This window comes from Ustilaginoidea virens, chromosome 4 (assembly GCF_000687475.1).
Source record: "Ustilaginoidea virens chromosome 4, complete sequence".
Taxonomy (NCBI): domain Eukaryota; kingdom Fungi; phylum Ascomycota; class Sordariomycetes; order Hypocreales; family Clavicipitaceae; genus Ustilaginoidea; species Ustilaginoidea virens.
Window position 1 is genome coordinate 2,470,857 of NC_057319.1, and position 15,431 is coordinate 2,486,287.

The 15,431-nt window shown below is 55.4% G+C and overlaps 5 protein-coding genes across 5 annotated transcripts; 2 read left to right on the forward strand and 3 right to left on the reverse strand.

The window, feature by feature from the left end:
- Nucleotides 1–850: 850 nt before the first annotated feature.
- Nucleotides 851–1,084, forward strand: UV8b_05107 (uncharacterized protein; the record flags this gene model as incomplete). Its single annotated transcript, XM_043142605.1, has 1 exon — nt 851–1,084. The coding sequence occupies one exon, from the start codon at nt 851–853 to the stop codon at nt 1,082–1,084; it is 234 nt and encodes a 77-aa protein (XP_042998539.1).
- Nucleotides 1,085–1,614: 530 nt separating this feature from the next.
- On the reverse strand, nt 1,615–2,709 carry UV8b_05108 (uncharacterized protein; the record flags this gene model as incomplete). The annotated part of the gene is made up of 5 exons (XM_043142606.1): nt 1,615–1,754; nt 1,832–2,015; nt 2,192–2,221; nt 2,383–2,428; nt 2,666–2,709. The coding sequence occupies 5 exons, from the start codon at nt 2,707–2,709 to the stop codon at nt 1,615–1,617; spliced, it is 444 nt and encodes a 147-aa protein (XP_042998540.1).
- A 1,625-nt stretch (nt 2,710–4,334) lies between these two features.
- Nucleotides 4,335–5,822, reverse strand: UV8b_05109 (uncharacterized protein; the record flags this gene model as incomplete). Its single annotated transcript, XM_043142607.1, has 3 exons — nt 4,335–4,381; nt 4,452–5,477; nt 5,612–5,822. 3 exons carry the CDS (start codon nt 5,820–5,822, stop codon nt 4,335–4,337), a joined length of 1,284 nt encoding a protein of 427 aa, XP_042998541.1.
- Nucleotides 5,823–10,480: 4,658 nt separating this feature from the next.
- UV8b_05110 (uncharacterized protein) lies at nt 10,481–13,589 on the forward strand (the record flags this gene model as incomplete). Its single annotated transcript, XM_043142608.1, has 3 exons — nt 10,481–11,664; nt 11,772–12,741; nt 12,855–13,589. The coding sequence occupies 3 exons, from the start codon at nt 10,481–10,483 to the stop codon at nt 13,587–13,589; spliced, it is 2,889 nt and encodes a 962-aa protein (XP_042998542.1).
- Nucleotides 13,590–14,717: 1,128 nt separating this feature from the next.
- On the reverse strand, nt 14,718–15,143 carry UV8b_05111 (uncharacterized protein; the record flags this gene model as incomplete). The annotated part of the gene is made up of 1 exon (XM_043142609.1): nt 14,718–15,143. One exon carries the CDS (start codon nt 15,141–15,143, stop codon nt 14,718–14,720), a length of 426 nt encoding a protein of 141 aa, XP_042998543.1.
- Between the last annotated feature and the right edge of the window lie 288 nt (nt 15,144–15,431).

A 15,431-nucleotide genomic window follows, 5' to 3' on the forward strand; every position in this document is an offset into this window, starting at 1 on the left:
AGCCCCCACCTGCCACCGGCTGCCACCGGCTGCCACCGGCTGCCACCAGCTGCCACCAAACCGCCACTAGCCTGCAAGGTGCGGGGTTGGCCGTCCAATTGAACTCGACATGAACGATACAACACCAAAAGAAGCCCCAGGAGCGACGGCAATCTCGACATCTCGGACGTCTCGAAATCTCCAGCCATCGTTTCACAAGCCGCGCCGCCCCACGTTCCCTGCTATGTACGGACCACCCCGTACCACCCCCGTACGCGGCACGCCCGCACGGCATCTCTCCAGGGCTGCTCGCATTTGCTTCTGCCAGGGACATCTGGTGCCATGTACATACATACATACATACATACATACATACATACATACAGTACCACCCGTCGCGCAGCCTGCAAACGCCGCCCTGCGGCACCGACCCGCCGGGGTCGCAGACGTCCACCACAAACCCTCTTCGCCATCTACCCACAAGCCCGATGCCGTTGACGACCCGGGCCAAAACCTTCCCAGCTCTTAATCCTCAGCACGCCCATTAAACCTGCTCTGTGCCCAACCCTTACCGACGCACGCACGCACGCACCACACGTTCGATCCTTCCGGACGAGATGGTTGGATAAGACACCAAAAAGCTCGGACGACCATAGCTCGTCGATGCATGCGACACGCCGCCGCCACTGACGAGGAAGAGAACACTCGCGACGGACGAGGCTCGACGGCGCCAGGTACTCGGGACATACCGACATAGACATACCGTCAAGGCGCTTTCGTTCGGGGCTGATGGGCGCGCGTGCTGCGTCTAGGTTCCAAAGCCGAGCATTTCAGCTTGCATTGGACGACGTCGTCACACTGCATCTGGAAGATGCCTGGCCCTCTCCGAGACTACTGCCTCGGCTCCGCTGTGGACAGTCAGTGGGATGACAAAGCGCTGTTCGGCTTGGCCTGTTGTGAAGACGCCTGCGCAGACTGCTTCATCTTCCTCCCGGCTGTCTTGTTCCTAGCTTGCCATGAAAGCAAAAGTTATCAGCCAGGCTCGGTGATGCTCATGTTGACACCCCAACTCATTACTGACCTCGTGACTTCAAGTGTCGACTAGATCCTGACAACCACCCCCGACTCTCCAAAATCAGCAAACCAATCAAGACCACCAAAAGTCATGCATGACAGGAAAAACCGGGCTTCGAAAATTCACCTTGACACGGCTATGCAAGACCAGAGAGCGTTTTGCGATACGTTTACTCAACAAAATACCATTTGCACGTCATTGATGCGAAGCAAAAGGGGGGAAAACAAACCCGTAGCCACATGATTTCCCTTTAATAGCTGAATGTGTTCTGTCTAATCTGTCTTGCAACCTTTGGGACAAACCAAGAGAAAAAAAGCACTTCCATCCTCGGCCTTGTTGTAGTATGCATCAGGTTCCAAAGATGTGAGGGTCCGCAGTTCATGGCGAATGACTTGCATCCGCATCCTGGCCGCTCATGAAGCGAAAGAGAAGGCCAACATGTGGGAAAGATATGCCTCACACCGGTCATCGTGCAAAAGAAAGGGAAAAAAAAAAACGTCCCTCTTGCTCCTCCAACTGTATCGTCGCAGCGTAATCGTTTCATATTCCTCGTAGTTGAACTAAACAGCATACTTTCGAGTCCATTCCCGAGCCGTAGCCTCGTATCGAGGCCGATCGGTCTTGTACACATGGGCAATCTCGGGCACAAGAGGGTCGTCGGGATTAGGATCTGTGAGCATGGAGCAAATGGAAAGAAGGACTACAAAACATTGAGTGGTCAGCAAGTTCCAAAAGGCAGCGACTTGACTGGAGTGAGCCTGGGAGAGACAGACGCACCTTTAGAAATGGTAAGAGCAGGACTCCACTGGTCTCGCAAGATGTCTAGACAGATGCTGCCATTGGAGTTGATGTTGGGGTGGTAAATGCGAGTAGTGAAGTTGACCTTGGGAGGCTTGAAAGGATAGTCGGTAGGGAAGTGGATGGCAAGGAAGAAGACACCGCCAGAGTATGGTGAATCACCCTGACAGTCGTCAGTACGATACGGCACCTCCCAATTTACCTTCCATGCGCTTTCTACAAAGTGTTCCGGGGAAATGATGGCAGCCGAGAGAACGCGACGTTTTTTCCACGCTGACCAGACATCATGCCCCCATCGCGCTCATCGCCGCACAGTCCTTTTGAGGGAGATGTACTCACAGGTCCCATAATCGTTGCTTGCCAGTGAAACTATCCTCTCGTCAGCACGTCGTGACTCTCTTTTTAATCTTCGCATTCGGTGAGACAGAGGCGACGCGCGTCGCACAGCTGGCCAGTAGGAAAAGGTTCGCACCCAAGGGAGCCAACTTCTTCGCTACTCAATTGTAGAGGGAATATGGTTCGAAGCGTACCAAGTCTTCACCAACGGGTCCAGCAGAGCAAGACGACGGCGGGTCACTGCAGCATCACCAGGTCAGCGGCGTATTTACAACCATGACACAGCGCCGTTCGGCGCCGGAATGCCCATTGCGATGCACCATGTTGGGCTTCACTTGGAGAATTTGCTCGGCAAAAGGCACCCCGCTCGCAGAAAGCCCCACCTCGCGAGGATTGGGCTCAGATGGCGGGTCGATCCTCTGACGAGGCTGGACATCGGAAGGGAAGGAAGAAGTGGGAGGGGGGGCAAATAATTACCGGCCGAGGTCAGTGAGCTCCTTGTTGATGCGCTTGAGAGCCATGTCGGATGGTTTGTGATGTGTGTTTCGCGAGAATATAGATGGTTGTGCTGCGGGTCTTGGTTAGCGGACAGAAGCGGGCTCTCTCTCTCTCTCTCTCTTTTTTTTTTTTTTTTTCCCCCTCTGTCTCTTTTTTTTGAAGTCGTCGAAAGGGCGGGGAGGGGGCAAAGAAGGCGCCGGACGAGCGGTCGCAGAAGACGAGAATGGCCAGAAAAGACGCACTTCAGAGAACAAACGGTGCTTGGAGGGGTTTAATGGACCAAGGCGAGAGAGAGAGTATGTTTGGCCGGGGAGGAAGTGGGAGGACGGTGAGCTGTTTGACGATTTCTTGAAAGTAGTAAGATGACGAGGGTCCTCCTGCACGATGATCAAGGAAACACCAAAAAGGTCGCAAAGGTTTGTCCCGCGTGAGCAGAACAGAAAGACTTGGCAGTTTGGAGGAAAAGGGTCGGTCGGGTATGAAGAGTGAAGAGCCGGAAAGTGTATGGAAGGGAAGGAAAAACCACGGCGGCGGTCAGCGCCAGCGGGCTAGAAGAGGCACGTACTGGTTGGTTGGGGGGGAGGCTGTGGGGGGGGGGGGAGGGGGGGCTGTGGCGAGCACGGGGCGCGGGCCCAGAGGGGTTGAAGAGGACTTCAATGTTGCAAGGCAGAGCCGACAGACAGACGCAGCAGGGCAACCTGGCCTGAGAGCGGCGGCGGCGGCGGCGGCGGCGGATAAGACGGGCTGGGCTGGGCTGGGCTGGGCTTGGCTGGGCTGGGCAGGGTTGGGAAATCAGGACCATCCATCCAGCCTTGGGCTGGGCACCTGCCTGGCTACTCCGTTACTCCGATACCAGCTAGTAGCAAATTCTAACAACCTGGCCGGGGCACAAGTCGCCAGATGAGACTGGTCTGGTCTTGGTCTGTCTTTGAAGCCAAACTTGGGTGCGTCTGGCCTGGCCAACCACAGCCCGGGCTTTCAGGTGGACCGCGGGGAGCATGGCCTTTGAGCCAACTCACCTCGAGAAGCCAAGTACCAGCCAGTACTTGTACATGTCGTGTTGGCCCAGGAGCTCCTCGACAGAGTCCACCCACCTGGCAGCACGAGTCAAAACAGACTAGAACGACGAGATGCGCCAACAGCAGCCTTTTTCGGCCGAGGTATTGACACATTTTCCCTCCAGGGAGCTGTCTCTGCCTCTGAATTACCCTCTTCCCGAACGGAAAACGATGTTGACAGCTGTTTGTCCATCTTTGCACTCCGTACATTATTGCCGTCGTCTACCTAGGTACCTACCTACCTAGGCAGGTACTAAATTCGAGTGATACGTGGGGTCAATCCACTGACTACCTCCTACCTACCTACTCCGTGGGTACGCCGCAAACCCAGAGGGACTCCCCAAGGCGTTGATCCTTATTGGCCTTGTACGGCGGGTCCACGCAGAGACATCGCCAAGTTGCGCAAGGTACCATGGACCTGTACGACGGGACTAGCAGTTCCGAGTACAGGCAAGTAGTACGGCAAGCCATTCATTTCATCTGGCAGAAACACACGCCAAGGCGCAAACATTCCTCCACAGAGATATCAAAGGTCAAAAAAGGTCACCCTCGGCGAAGCTTTCTCCCCTCGTCCCTCGGCGTGCCATGTGCTAACAAAAGGCTTGAACACCGGTAATAGCTCGCCCCAAGATCAAGCCTAGGATAATCGCGTCAGCGTCAGTAAAGTCAGTCATTCGGTGAGACCCAGGCAAGGCACGGCAACGTACTGTGGATATCGCTTTGTCCCTCGTAAGTCTGTGTCACGTAGAGGTTGGCCACGTGACGGCCAATGTGGTACTCGTCGCTGACGGCGTTTCCTCCAAATATCTCCTGCAGCACTCTGGAGTTGCGCAGGGCAGCGTCGCAGTTCTGTCTCTTGACCATGCTGATCATCTCGGGCGTGGCCTTGCCCTCGTCCTTGAGACGACCGACTTGGATGGAGGCCAGGAGGCCGTAGGCGCAGTCCGTGGCGGCATCGGCCAGCTTCTTCTGGACGAGTTGGTACCTGGCCAGCGGGTTGCCCTTGAACTGCTTGCGCTCCAGGGCGTAGGATCGGGCTCGGGCGATGCAGTCCTCCAAGGCGCCCATGACACCCATGGAGATGCCGTACCTAGCGCTGTTGAGGCAGCTGAAGGGACCCTTCAGACCCTCGACGCTCGGAAACATGTTGGCTTCGGGCACGGGGCACTCGTCCAGCTGAATCATGCCGGTGATGGAAGCCCGGAGACCGTTCTTGTCCTTGATGGCTGGCGTGGACAGTGTCCCAGGCGGGCAGTCCTTTCTCTCAACCAGGAAGCCCCGAATCTTGCCAGTCTCCTGCAGCCTGGCCCACACCAGCAACACGTCGGCAATGGGACTGTTGGTGATCCATGTCTTGGCTCCGCTTAGAGAATAGTAGCCCTTTTTGGTAGGGTGAGGTTTGGCGACGCTTTCCATGCTGCCGGGGTCGCTGCCGTGGTTGGGCTCCGTCAGCCCAAAGGCGCCCAGAAGCTTCCCCTTGGCCATCTCTGGCAAAAACCTCTCTTTTTGCTCCTTGGTGCCGAACTCGTAGATACCACCCATGACCAGGGACGATTGCACAGACATGCCAGATCGGTAGCCGCTGTCGACGCGTTCAACGGCCCGCGTGATCAGGCCGCCCGCGACGGACGACACGCCAGCGCAGCCGTAGCCATCGATATTGGCGCCAAGCAAGCCAAGCTCCCCCATCTCCTGCAGGATTTTAGGGTCGTAGTTCTCATCCCGGTAAGCTTCTGCAAAGCTTGGCATCAGCGCAACGATTCTTCCTTGCTCAAACGGCGGGAGGAGGGCAGAGGGTTTGGCCAAGTCTGCGAGTCTCTATCATGGCATACTCGGGCACGAGCCAAAGCCCACGTTCTGTACGTACGCAAAACTCTAGGCATCATTCGTTCCTGGCAGTATCTTTCGGCAGTCTCTGCAATAGCCAGCTCTTCCTCGGTCAGAAGGGTCTTGGACGCAAGTGGATCCTGCCAGTCGAAGGCAGAATTAGGCGCCGAGGCATACCTTCGAATAGCCGTTGGTCGCCGCAACGATGAGGCACCGCATCGTGCAACTGATCGCAAACTATGACGAAACATGCTGGTGAGGAGACATGCAGGGAGCAAAGGAGGAGATTGGAAAAGCAATGCACGGTTATCTACCGAGTCCGTCGAGTAGTAGTAGTAGTAGTAGTTGTTGTTGTTGTTGTTGTTGTTGTAGTAGTTGTTGTTTTTGTTGCTGCAGGAGATAAAAGGGGAAGAGGTGTGGACGTGGGCATCGGGAATGTTGGCGGCACGACCAAGTTTACCTCGTCAGGTGCATGTGCCGTACGACGTGTGCCGTGGCTGGCCATCAACCCCGTCTCCGGCGCCCGTTACCCCCCAGGAACGCTGCAGCTCACCCGCCCAAACCGCCGACGGAACCCGCGGAGGATCCACACTCCAGGCTTATAGTACTATGTACCTACTGTAACAGGTACCTACCCGCCTACCTAGGTACCTAGGTACCTACCTAGGCAGGTACCATGAATGTACCTGCGTACATGGCGCATGCGATGTCTGTTGGCCAGGACTCCGCGCCGTCCCGAGTCTCCTGCATCTCGCTCGTCTCGGCTGACCGCCGTTCTTTGCCTGCCCATGGACTCAGCTCAAACACGGCACCAGCACACTTGCCGTTGCTACTGGAAAGCACAATCCCGTCGGCTTCCGTCCAGCCAACCAGAGCCATGACTGTCGCCCGATACGGTAGGTAGGAGGAGAAACCAAAGCCCACTTGGCGCTCGGGAAAGCACATGAATAGAACAAGGGACGTCAAACATCATATCCTCCGGACGGTTGACCTAAACAAGTGCCCCCTTCAAAATGTAGCTCTTGGTCCCATTATTGTGCGTGTACTCCGGACCGAGTAGTAGGATGAATGATGAATTGATGCGCCAGGGCCAAACAGAGGAGACCACTGGCCACGCATGCATTGGATGGGTCCCGAGTTCTCGACTGCCCACCGGTGAAACCGATCGATCTTCCAGTTTCCGATCGTTCTCTTGACACTCTTGCTGACAAGATTCATTCTCCACTCGCATGGTTTCGTGCCATGTTGCTCAGCCTGTCCAAATCTTCAGTAACCACGAGAATGTCTGCCGTGGCCAGGGAGCTGGTGGCTTCAGTCTCTGCCGGACCCTGCCATGGAAAACTCTCCGGACCAAGGGAAGTGCGCAGATTTTGAGACTCCCGTGACGAGCCTGTCGCCGTCTCCGTTTGCCATCGCCAAAAGTAGAAGTGGGCTTGCCAAATCGCCACGAGGTTGATCCTCTCCTTTCTGCCATCTAGCCCAAGTGTATGGTATAGACATTCTCAAAGAAAGCCGGCGGTGTGGTTTGCCCGGAAGCGGCAGAGATCGCGACAGGCGGCGTCGTATGCCCTTCCTAGCAATACCAGGCATAAAGTTCTCAGCACATTGCTTAGCCTGCTGTCAGGAACGATGGCAACAAGTCTCGCTGGGTCTGGTATACCTGGTTTTGGCGGGCCATCTTGTCGAGTTCGGGACACGACATTGTGTGGTGCTCAGAGAGATAAAGAGCCGGCTTATCAGCCATGGCGCCTGTTGCTCCAAGAGACTGCAACGAGGTGTGACGAGTCGACGGGGCCCTCGCTTGATCCATCGACAGCTGGTCATTTTCCTCGGAAGGCCTTGACTGTCGACCAGAGAGCGTCACGTTGAGCTGTCGGATTGAATTCCCGAGGGAACCTAGTAAGAGGGAGGTACGATGATGCAGGATATCCAGGTAGCACAGTGCTAAAACTACTAAAGAAGAGCATTGCTCATCGGCGGTACGGGAGTATAGATTTGCAGGCTGGCTTTCTGGTTTTCGGCCGGTCTTCCGCGAGACTTCCCAAGGCACCAGACTTGCCGGGCATCTTGGTGTTGAGATGTGCATTTGACAGTTCCTTCCCTCTGACCATACCTGCAGCTGCTTCCCCGTTAGAGGGGAAAGCCCCTCTCTCACCTTGTTCATTGGCCAAGCGGCTTTATCCCGGACTTGGAGAAGACCAGCAGCTTGAGACCCATGGTGGACGTGGACGTGGATGGGCACGGAGTACGGAGCAGTTGTATCAGATATTCATCTGCGTCGGCGCGCCTTATTACCATGTATGACCTGGTGCGCCACAACGTGGTCTGCCCCTGTTTGCCCGTCCCCTGGGCCATGTTTGCCATGGGCGGCTGAGCAGAGAGGCGGATGTTTTTGCGTGCTAATGTCCGTGACTGAGCCTAGGCCGAGGACAGACAATGGCTGGACGAGAAGAAACGACGAACAAGAAGTATACAAGTCCCCAACAACAACAACAAGCCTTTGCCTTGCCCATCATAGCCTCTATTATACGGCCACCGACTACAACATGGAAGGCAGCCTTGATGAAAGCCGCAAGGGGCTGAACCCCGGATGGACATGCCACGCTCTACTATGTACTGTACAGAGAGAGGAAGCTCGCATCTGTCAATCATGCATCAATGATCAGCGGAAACGGGTCTGACCTGGGCGTAATATAGGATCGATCCATGGGTTTCGTTTCATCTCCATTGACGGCTCTCGATGAGGTCCAGAAAAAGGGTTTCGAGTACTCCAGTAGGCATGGTGTCCCGAGTCCTCGACTGCTCGACTGCTCGACTGCTCGACTGCTCGACTGCTCGACTGCTCGACTGCTCGACTGCTCGACTGCTCGACTGCTCGACTGCTCCTGACTCGGCGCTATTGATTCGGAGACGGCGATATGACTGGCAGACACCCATCCCTCGTCAAAGGCCAGGGAGAGTAGGAGGGACTCGTAAGGAGTTGCCTTGGTTCGGGTAGGTTGGTGCCGTGGTGCCCCTTGAGTGGAGTGGGGGGGAATGCTGAAGCGGAACAACCAGACTGAATTTTAATGTGCAACCCCCGTACTCCGTACAAAGACAGCATGGGCAACCAGACATGACGTTATTCGGCCCGTGCAAAGGGGGTATGGGGGTATGGTACATATTATGCTACGGAGTATGGTTCTTTCCATCGCACCAAGTTTGCTTGCCTGCAGTCTGGTGCCTGCGTTGCTTACGCCTTGCTGTTTACGGAGTACGTTTACGTTGCTTACGGCCCCCCATCCCTGCCCCTGCCCCTGCCCCTGCCCCTGCCCCTGCCCCTGCCCCTCTCTACTCTCGGCGCGCCAGGGGTCCGCTCCCCTACGTGACCAGAACCGACAATCACGGACAAAGAGACCGAGGGAAGGGCATGCATCTTGAACCGGCTGTCCTCTTGGCAAGATGCCGTCGCCGTGCACCGGAGCACGAAAAATCCAGACCAGCCAACTGTCTTGGTCGACTTGGAGGCTAATGCAACATGCCTTCATCGTGACTCGGTGCCGTTCTGGTTGTTTCTGTTCAGCTGTCAACTGCTTGCTCCCAGAGGTCGGTGCGGGTCTTTAGCCCCACCAGGCAGGCTGCTCGGGTACCTGTTACAAGGCGTCTTTGGCGCTTGCTCCCCCTAGCCGTTTGTTGTCCAAAGTTAACTCGGCTCTGTAGTCCGTACTCCGTACAGTGTAGATATGTAGAGCCTAGACCGACCGGTTGGCATTGTGCATCACGTCAGTTAGAACTCGGGGCTCCCGTTTCCCACCAGACGCATTGCCCAATCTCGGCAACATAAAAGCCCAGCAGTGACGCGCTGGGGCGTGCTTCGTGTGGCCGACCGTTGGTCCAGATTCAAGACCGGGCCTGTCCTTGCTGTCCTCGTTTCATAGTGTTGAGCCCGACGGACGACATGCTGCCTGGGCCAAGACCCAAGACATACATACCTAGTTGACCATGCCAACTGATGCAATTGATACAGTACCAGACAGTGCCATTAGGTAACATGAAGGCACCTAACGTAAATGCCGGGTTGGTCAAAACCAGTTGACCCGTCCAGTGGAGAATGCGCTCCACTAACCAACCATCTGTTGCTCGTCACAGCACTGGAGTCCAACCAATTTCCCGCGCTGCCTCCCTCCCTCCGTCCCTCCCTCCGTCCCTCCCTCCGTCCCAGCCCAGCCCAGCCCAGCCCAGCCCAGCCACAGCCAGTCCGGCCACAGCCAGTCCGGTCCAGCCAGGTCCAGTCCGCCACGCCCTCCCCGGCCTTACGCCCAAGTCTTTGGCCTCAACGCCTGCAAAAAGACACCAGACACAACCACAACCACCCTCACATCGACACTGACCGTCTCCCTCGACTGGCTCCCACTGCCACCAGCATCGTCACTTTCATTCCGTACCGCTGACTGGTGGAATTGCGAAACCACGCCCGGCCTGCCCTCTTCTGACTGCCTCCCGCTCTTGCTGACACCACGACCCGTTCGTTCCCAATTTCCGTCGCGCCGACCTCGCCCTCCCCCCCGTCGACTCCGACCCCGACCCCGAACCACGGATGCACGTCATGTCCAACGCCGCGCTCGCTTAATCGATACTGGAAAATTCTGGCCCATTTCCGGATTAACCAGCGTCGAACATAATCCAGAGGCTGTGCCGCGGTTCAACATTGCTCATCTTGCCCGTCGTCAAACTTCCGCTGCTCTTTCTGTCCTTACTACCCCGGTTCCGTTTGGACCGATGATGAGTTGAGAGTCTTTGGCAAAGCTTTGATTTCTTATCCACTCGGCGTGTTTGTATCACTCAGCATAGACCTGCCCAAGACTTATCCAACCCCCGTTGTGGGCAGCCGAGACTCTGTCCGCCTGCGTCAGCGCAGAAGTCGAGCGAAATGCCCTCGTTCCTTCACGACGACGATAACTCGCCCATCTTCTCCGCTGAAGCTGACATCCTCAATCTCGACCCCGCCAATCAATTCGGCCTTGCTGCCAGCAAGAAGAAGACAAATGGGGAACCTTTAAGCCACACACATCCCGAACTGGTCAAAGAACGCTTCGACGAGAGCTCCACCTCTTCTACTCACGGCTCGGATATATCCGACTTGAACCACATGCCAGTGAATGGGAACATCACCAGGCCCACGAGCATGAACTCATTGGAAAACGGTACTAATGGTGCTATCGATGATGACCCACTGGATCAATCTACGCTCAAAGCCTTCCCTCCTGCCCCGATCACGCTTCCGCATCGTACAGCTACCCAGACTCCCGCTCCTGACGTCAAGGGGACTTTTCACTCAACAACGAACCAGACCGACCACGACCATGCGGCGCCCGGTTCCGCTGTGCTTGATTCAAACCGCTGTCTGGATTCTTCCAACGTTTTGCCATGGACAAGTTCCAATGGCAAGACTGCTTCTGGCGGCCTGGCATCGAGGCTCGACAGAGAGCTTGTTGAACTCGGGGACGCTGCCGGCCAGCATCCATCTCTTGCACAATCAATGCTAGCCTCGGATCCCGGTCTGCAGCCGTCTTCACATCAAAGATTCTCGTCCCCCCCCACCTATCATGACGGTACGACTTTGAATACCTCGCCGTCTGGACACCTCCAGCCTCCAACCCCATTCCCAACCCTCAAACAACGACATACGCTCGAGGTTTCGAGGCCCCTGGGCAGAGGCTCCAAAGACGGCGTTGACGCAGCCCAAGCCAGCGGGAGATTCTCGCCAACGGGGGCAACCGCCGGACATCGTCGGGCTTCCCTGACTTTGGCTCGGAGGAACACTCGGTCGATACAATCCGACGCATTTCGTGATGGGGCTCTGCCAGATGAGGATGCAATACGCTGGACCGAGGCTTACAGGCAGAAGCGAGCAAACAAAAGAAGGAGAAAGGAAGAAGAAGATGACGATCGCGTCCTGGTTGGCACGAAAGTCGACGAGAGCCATGCCAACTGGGTCACGGCATATAACATGCTGACCGGGATCCGGGTGTCTGTCTCAAGAACCAACGCCAAGCTCGATCGAGAACTCACGGATGCAGATTTTGAGGCCAAGCAAAAGTCAACGTTTGATATGTGAGTTGACGGCCCATGTCCCTTGCCCCCTTGATTCACGTAATGTCTGCTGAAAGAATGGGCTGACGTGTTTTTTTGTTTCCTCTCCTGCGTGCGTCTCCTTTCAGCACCGGCAACGAACTTGTCCCTTCGGCCAAATACGATTTCAAGTTCAAAGACTACGCCCCTTGGGTGTTCCGACGCTTGCGAAGTCTCTTTCGACTCGACCCTGCCGACTATCTCATGTCTTTGACTGGAAAGTACATCCTTTCGGAGCTGGGCTCGCCTGGCAAAAGCGGAAGCTTCTTTTATTTTTCCAGAGATTACAAGTATATTATAAAGACAATACACCACGCTGAGCACAAGTTTCTTAGAAAGATCCTGAAGGATTACTACAACCACGTTCAGCAAAATCCCAACACGCTTCTCTCGCAGTTTTATGGCCTGCATCGGGTCAAGATGCCGTACGGCAAGAAGATTCACTTTGTCGTCATGAACAATCTATTTCCACCACATCGAGATATCCATACCACATTCGACTTGAAGGGTTCAACCGTCGGTAGAGATTACAAGGAAGATGATTTGGAAAGGAACTCTCGTGCAACACTGAAAGATCTGAACTGGCTGAGGCGGCAACAACACCTGGAGCTTGGCGTCCAGAAAAAGCGCTTGTTCCTAGAGCAGCTGCGAAAAGACGTTGTGCTTCTCAAACGATTGCAGATTATGGATTACTCTCTGCTCATTGGTATCCATGACCTCTCACGCGGGAACGAGGAAAACCTTCGGGACAAGACATTACAGGTTTTCAACCCTGGCGGCGAAAAGTCGAGCATAGATGAGGCGCAATCGGTTCTCTTGAGAACCCCTTCCAAGCTGGAGAATGTGCGAAAGGCTCGAGAACTGAGAGAGAAGATCCGACAGGAGCGGCCTGTGCCCATGGGTCAAGCTTCAGACAAGATGCCCGATCAGCTGGGGGAAACGCATGCCCGTCCTGGGTTTGTCTTCAACCAGGATGATGGAGGATTCCAAGCTACACATGAAGATAATTCACCGGCTGAGGAAGTGTACTATCTTGGTGTCATTGACTGCCTAACGCACGTGAGTACATTCTGTCCCCCATTGAAAAATGTGGCAGGAAAGATGTGAACAAAAACAACCCAGGACTGAGATTTTTCTTTTGGTCGATGGGCTAACACGCGTTGAATGGCTAGTATGGAATGATCAAAAAAATCGAACATTTCTGGAAGGGCCTGTCACACGACAGGACGCAGATATCTGCGCTTCCACCAGAACAGTACGGCGACAGGTTTTATAATTTTGTCCAAGGAATCACCATGTCTGCTGAAGAGGCTCGTAGGGAAGCATGGAAAAGGGAGGAAGAAGCAACCGAGGGCAAGGCTTCGACGGATAAATCGGCGTCGGCTAAGCGAGCGTCGACACATGGACACAGCAGCGCGATCCCTTCCATGCCGGATCACTTGCCCCCTGCTGCTCCTGGGGACGTGCTGTCTCCGGAAGCGAAACAGACGATGGAGAAGGCGCTTGCAGAATCTCGACGGGCAGAGTCTAAGGGAGCGTCCGAGTCTGCGGTCCCCGATCGGGTGCTGACAACAACAACAAACTCGCCAGACAAACGAGAATCATTCCAGCGCGAAGCAATTCTGCCCGTTGTTGAAGAAGCAGCAGAGGGCAGCCGGAGTGAAGGGTCATCTTTTTGGGGTGCGCTAAGAAAGCCGGGGAACGGGAAAGCTGCAGCTCACCCAACGGCAGGACAACCACCTCCGACGCCTCCCAAGGACGTCCCGCCTCCTCCCCCGTTGAAAGAAGATGGTGTTGAGAATGGCCACGTCCTGCGACGCTGCTCGAGCAAAGAAAGCATGAATAAAAGGCTGCCGCCGCTACCAAAAGAAGGGAGGGCGCGAGACAGTGGCGTGCGCATGGTCTAGGTCACCGCATGGCTGGGATCTTGCTGTTTTCCCTTTACTCTGGCGTATTCGGCCGATTATTGACACATCTCTCGTGCTGCTCTTTGCCACGCAAACCAAGGCGTCTGTTACTCTGGTCACCCAAATTGCTGTGAGACCGCGTGCCTGGATGAACGGCGACTCGAGCACCGTTCCGAGCCCACAAGATTAACAACAGTTGCGCCCGGACTTTATCTGAAAAAGAAAAATTATAAGAAAAAAAAAAGAAATTTGCAAGATCAGAGCATAAGGAAGAAAGAATGAGAAGAAAGAACGATGTGGAAGTAGACTTGGCGAGACAAAAGTTAGTGTCAAACTCGTGCTTATCCCCGAGTTTGATCACTTCTTTTTGCTTTTCTTTTTTTCCCTTTGTGGCACAGAAGAAGAAGATGGATGATACCACTGATGCTGATGCATTGAGCATGCCTGCCTGCCTGCCTGCCTGCCTGCCTGCACTATGTTGCAGCTTTCCTTTTTCTTTTTTTACAGGTTTCTTTCCCTTTTTTTTTTTATAATGTGTGTTTTTTGCCGCTCATTCTTTCTTTTCTTGGGCATTTTTTTTGTTCTCTCTGTCCTTATCATCACTTTGTTGTCGATTTCGTTCTGGAGAAGCTCATTACCGTCAACCTTGCATCTCCTCCCTTCGTACCTAGGTAGTCAGTCGTCTTTTGATCTGGAAGGAGGATGCGAGCTTGGGCTGCTTCTGGCGGGAAGCGGCGCAAGAGGAGAGAGTCGACATGGGGTTGAAAGTATAGTTTCTAGCATATATTGGGGCTTTGCCTGCGCGAGACGGGTACGGGTGTCAGTCATTAGGTAGCGACAACATGGACGTATATTGTATTGGTCCACGCTTCCAAGTGGCACGGTTTTTGGAATGACCAGGCTTGACACGGCAGTCAAGTCGTTCGTCATTGCTATCATTATCAGGACACGTATCTGCCGCGGAATCCAGTCGTGCGCGCCACTACAGCCATCACCAGGACACGAATCTCTTGCCAAGTCGCGGAGACGATGGTGAAAGGCACCATGTTGTAGCCGCAAGGGGACGGCGTCTTAGACTCGTAAAGTAGGCGACCCCTCTGCGCCCGCTTGCGCATGCATGCCATTCCCTCACGCCCTCTTCCTGTCCAGCATGCTCTGAATGTCGTCCTTGCCCGCGGCTTTGCGCGTTTGGCCCGCCGCGCCGGCCGCGCCGTCGGGCGCAAAGGTGGTGGAAACGTCGAGCTCGTGCGCGCCTTGCCTCCGCAGCTCTTCCAGGCGCTGCTTCTTCTGCATGTCGGCCACGCGCCACTGCTTGAAGTACTTGACCCAGGCGGCGGCGCAGTCGCGCTCAAAGGCGCGGCTCTCGAGGGGGCACGCGCGGCCGGCGGCCGGCGCGTCCTTGTTCGCGTCGAGGATGTCGTGGGCGTCGAGGCAGGCGAAGTAGGCGTCGCGGGCGGCCCAGCAGGCGGCTCGTTCCTGGCGGTTGGGTATGGCGTCCCCGGAGCGGATGGCGTCGCCGCGGGACGAGGGCGAGAAGGGCCACCACCAGCCCATGGTGGTTGGCGGGATTGCCGGTTTGGGTGGGGACGGGCGTGATGTAGGATGTGCCTGTTTGGCTGACGGGAGCTCGCTGGGGTTGCTGGGTGGTGTCGAGTAAGTACAGCTTGCTGACCACGGGGTGAGTAGATGGAGTGAAGTGAAGTGGATGGAGAAGGTGATGATGATGATGATGATGATGATGATGCCGACTGAATCCGCGGCAGAATCCCCCCGAAGGCGGTGAGAGGGGCCCACGTCTTTTGGGGCGCCAAGGAGCCAAAGTGTCAAGAGCGACCAGCCACC